Below are 4,673 nucleotides of genomic sequence, written 5' to 3' on the forward strand. Positions count from 1 at the left end.
TCTTCACTACCTTTTTCAATCATTTCTAAGGGGCAACTAGCAACACATTCCAAACGCAGATTGACAGGACTCTGGACCAATGGGAAGGCCGAATTGCCTTCCCCAGGCCCACAGCTGCCACGTGGGAGACTCAGAACCCAGGAAGGGACGAGCCAAAGGAGGCGTTAGGCAGCCCCACCGAAAAGCCTCCCAGCCACCCACCTAAAACCATCCTTCAGCTCCCACATTCAGGTGTCCACTAGCCCTTCCTACTGCCAAGATGTCCCTTTCTAAGAAGCTGACTTTGGACAAACTGGATGTCAAAGGCAAGCGCGTCATCATGAGAGTGGACTTCAATGTTCCCATGAAGAAGAACCAGATTACCAACAACCAGAGAATCAAGGCCGCCATGCCCAGCATCACGTTCTGCCTGGACAATGGAGCCCAGTCGGTGGTGCTGATGAGCCACCTGGGCAGGCCCGATGGCGTCCCCATGCCCGAGAAGTACTCCCTGGAGCCTGTCGCTGGCGAGTTGAAATCCTTGCTGGGCAGGGACGTGACATTCCTCAAGGACTGTGTGGGCCCAGAAGTGGAAAAGGCCTGCGCCAGCCCCGAGGCCGGCTCAGTGATCCTACTGGAGAACCTGCGCTTTCACCTGGAGGAGGAAGGCAAGGGCCAGGATGCCTCTGGGAACAAGGTGAAGGCGGAGCCCGAGAAGGTGGAAGCCTTTCGCCAGTCACTGTCCAAGCTAGGGGACGTGTATGTCAATGATGCTTTTGGCACTGCACACAGGGCTCACAGCTCCATGGTGGGAGTGAATCTGCCCCAGAAGGCAGCCGGGTTCCTCATGAAGAAGGAGCTGGAGTACTTTGCCAAAGCCTTGGAAAACCCAGAGAGACCTTTTCTGGCTATCCTGGGTGGAGCCAAAGTGGCAGACAAGATCCAGCTCATCAAAAATATGCTGGACAAGGTCAACCAGATGATCATCTGGGGCGGGATGGCCTTTACCTTCCTGAAGGTACTCCACAACATGGAGATTGGTGCCTCCCTCTTCGACGAAGAGGGAGCCAAGATTGTCAAGGAGATCATGGCCAAAGCAGAAAAGAATGGTGTGAAGATTACCTTTCCCGTGGACTTTATCACGGCTGACAAGTTCGATGAGCATGCCAACACTGGAAATGCCACCATAGAATCTGGCATCCCCGAGGGCTGGCTGGGTTTGGACTGTGGCCCTGAGAGCATTAAAAAGAATGCTCAAGTTGTGTCTGAAGCCAAGCTCATCGTTTGGAATGGTCCTTTGGGAGTCTTTGAATGGGAAGCCTTTGCCAAGGGAACCAAGGCCCTCATGGATGAAATTGTGAAAGCCACCTCCCAGGGTAGTGTCACCATTTTAGGGGGCGGGGACACTGCTACTTGCTGTGCCAAATGGAACACTGAAGACAAAGTCAGCCATGTGAGCACTGGAGGGGGTGCCAGTCTGGAGCTCCTGGAAGGTAAAAGCCTCCCAGGAGTAGAGGCCCTCAGCAATGTGTAACTGACAGAGTCTCCTCCTCCTGTTTTCTGTCCTCAGCCTTTAGGTTAACTCAGTGCTCTAACATCTCAGCTTGACTTTGGTTAAAAACTACCAGATCTCAAGACCCAGGAAATGGGCAGGCAGTGTGTTATCCACTTCTCCTTACATCAGTGAAAGCACTTGTTCACTTTAGCTGGGTCATGCCTTTGCCTACCCTCTTCAAGATCTCCTTTGAACCATTGGACTACACCGCTATGCCTTATAGGGAGGATATATTCTTAAGTTGCCCATTAAAGTGAGTTGAGTATGCTGAATGACTACTTTTTTTTTTTTTATCAGTACAAACTTTATTTTTGCATGTTGTGGTGGCACCCACCTGTAATCCCAGAAGGTTGGGAAGCTGAGGAGAAGGATCATGAATTTAAAGCTAGCCTCAGCAACTTAGCAAGGCCCTAAGCAACTCAGTGAGACCCTGTCTCTCAATAAAATAATAATAATAAAAAAGAAGCTCTAGGGATATGACTCGGTGGTTAAAGGTACCTAAGTTCAATGCCTGGTACCCACCAAGAAAACAAACTTTATTCTTAAAAATAATACTTACCTAGAAATTCCATTTTCTGAGTTTTATCCTAAGTTAATAATATTAAGCTATAAATCTATCTGTAGTAGATTTATCTATCATAGCACTATTTATAATAGCAAAACACAGAGGAAAATTCAAGTATCTAAATAAAGATCGGTTAAAAAAATCACAAAATGCCCTTTCAGACTTTTGCAGATATTAAGAATTATGTGGTAGAACAATGTGAAGATGTGGAAATTGTTTTATGATATATTAAGTGAAAAACAGCAATTTATACAATATCACATACAAAGTGATCCCATTTTAAATCTCTTAAATTATATATTTTATTCAGGGTCACTGTAGAGAAATACAAGGCCCCAGCTAAAATTTTTATGGGGTGTATGTCTTTATATATAATCAGTCAACAAAATTAGAATGTCAGCATCATACCAGTAGTCCAATCTTTTCCCTTTGTTTCTTTTAAATTTTATTTTAAAATTTTATTTGTTCTTTTTACTAATACTTAACAGCCGAATCTAGTTTGATATGTTTATACAAACATGGGATATATCTTATTCTACTTAGGATCCCAGTGTTGTGAATGTACATGATCGTGAGATTCACAGTGTTGTGTTCATATATGTTATAGGAAAGGTATGTCACATGCATTTCATTTTGTCTTCTATTCTTATCCCTTCTTTTCCCTTAATTGTCTTTTGTTTAATCCATTGAACTTCTGTTCTGCCCACTTTGTTAGGAGTTAGCATCCACATATCAGAGAGAGCGTCCAACCTTTGTATTTTGGAGATTGGCTTATTTCACTTACCATAATAGTCTTCAGATCCATCCATTTACAGGCAAATGTCATGATGTCATTCTTATTTATGGCTGAGTAATACTCCATTGTGTATGTAAACCACAATCTCTTTATCCATTTATCTGTTGATGGGTTGCTTCCTTAGTTTAGCTATTGTGAATTGTGCTGCTATAAGGATTGATGTGGCTACATCACTATAGTATTTTTTATTTTAACTCCTTTAGATATATACTGAGGAGTGGAATAAGTGGGTCAATTGGTGATTCCATTCCAGGTTTTTGAGGAATCTCCATACTGCTTTCCACAGTGGTTGCACCAATTTGTGGTCCCACCAAAATATATGAGTTTACCCTTTTCCCCACATTCTTGCCAACATTTATTTTTACTTTTATTCTTGTTAATTGCCATTCTGATTGGAGTGAGGTGAAATCTCAGTACACTGAGAGTAGTACTAATTTGCATTTTTCTAATCTGGTATAGATATTAAACATTTTTTCATGAATTTGTTATCCACTCATATTTCTTCTTTTGAGGAGGGTCTATTTAATATTTATTGATTGGATTATTTGTTTTTTGTTGTTAGTGGTGGTGGTAGTGGTGGTGGTGGTTTTATTTTATTTTATTTTTTTGGTGTTAAGCTTTTTGAGTTTGTTGAATATCTTAGAAATTAATACTGTATTTAAGGGGCAGGTGGCAAAGATTTTCTAGCATTCTGTAGTCTCTGTGTTCATGCTCTTGAGTATTTCCATTTCTGTGAAGAAAGTTTTTGTTTGATACTATCCCATTTATTAATTTTTGGTGTTACTTTTTGCACTTGTTGAGGAAGTTGCTTCCCAAGCTCACGTGGTGAAGTTGGGCCTACATTTTCTTCTAGTAGGTGCTCGGTATCTGGTCTAAAAGCATGAATTTTCAGTTTCTCTGGCCCCATTTGTTAAAGAGATTATCTTTTTTTTCCAATGTGTGTTTCTGGCACCTTTGTCTAATATGAGAAAACTATATTTATGTGGGTTTCTGGGTTTTTTTTTAATTCTATTCTATTAATCCTCATACTTGTTTTGGTGCAATACCATGATGTTTATGTTATTATAGCTCTGTACATAATTTAAGGTTTGGTGCTGTGATGTTTTTCTTTTCTCATTAAGGATTGCTTTGACTATTCTGGGCCTCTTATTTTTCCAAATAAAGTTCATATAAATCATTGGAATTTTAATAGTAATTGCATTAAATCTGTGTAGTGTTTTTGATAGCATGGCCATTTTGACAATATTAATTCTACTTATCCAAAAAAATGGGACATCTTTTGACCTTCTTAGGACTTCTTCAGTTTTTTCTTCAGTTTTCTGTTATTTAATCACAGAGGTCTTTCACCACTTTTTTCCTAAGTTTCTTTAATATTTATTTTTTAGTTGTAGTTGGACATAATATCTTAATTTTATTTATTTTATGTGGTGCTGAGGATTGAACCCAGGGCCTGGCACGTGCTAGGCGCACACTTTACTGCTGAGCCACCTTCACCACTTTTGTTAGATTGTTTCCCAAGTGTTTTGTTTTTTGAGGCTTTTGTGAGTTGGAGAGTTTTCCTAATTTTTCTTTCAGCTCATTCATCATTGGTGTATAGAAACTCAATTGATTTATGGGTGTTAATTTTGTATCCTGCTACTTTGCTGAATTCATTTATGAGTTCTACAAGTTTTCTGGTGGAGTTTCTTTGGGTCTTCTAAATATAGAATCATGTCATCAGCAAACAGAGCTAGTTTCAGTTCTTCTTTTTCTATTTATATTCATTTCATTTCATTTTT

General features: G+C 40.3%; 1 protein-coding gene across 1 annotated transcript; it reads left to right on the top strand.

The window, feature by feature from the left end:
- The first annotated feature begins 259 nt into the window (after positions 1-259).
- On the top strand, positions 260-1,513 carry LOC144256689 (phosphoglycerate kinase 1-like). The gene has a single exon (XM_077802100.1). The coding sequence runs from the start codon at positions 260-262 to the stop codon at positions 1,511-1,513; it is 1,254 nt and encodes a 417-aa protein (XP_077658226.1).
- The last annotated feature ends 3,160 nt before the right edge of the window (positions 1,514-4,673 follow it).

This window comes from Urocitellus parryii, chromosome 8 (genome assembly GCF_045843805.1).
Source record: "Urocitellus parryii isolate mUroPar1 chromosome 8, mUroPar1.hap1, whole genome shotgun sequence".
Taxonomy (NCBI): domain Eukaryota; kingdom Metazoa; phylum Chordata; class Mammalia; order Rodentia; family Sciuridae; genus Urocitellus; species Urocitellus parryii.

What these genes read in the sequence shown, in the direction of transcription:
- LOC144256689 (XM_077802100.1), top strand. Translation starts at nt 260, where the DNA reads ATGTCCCTTTCTAAGAAGCTGACTTTGGACAAACTGGATGTCAAAGGC.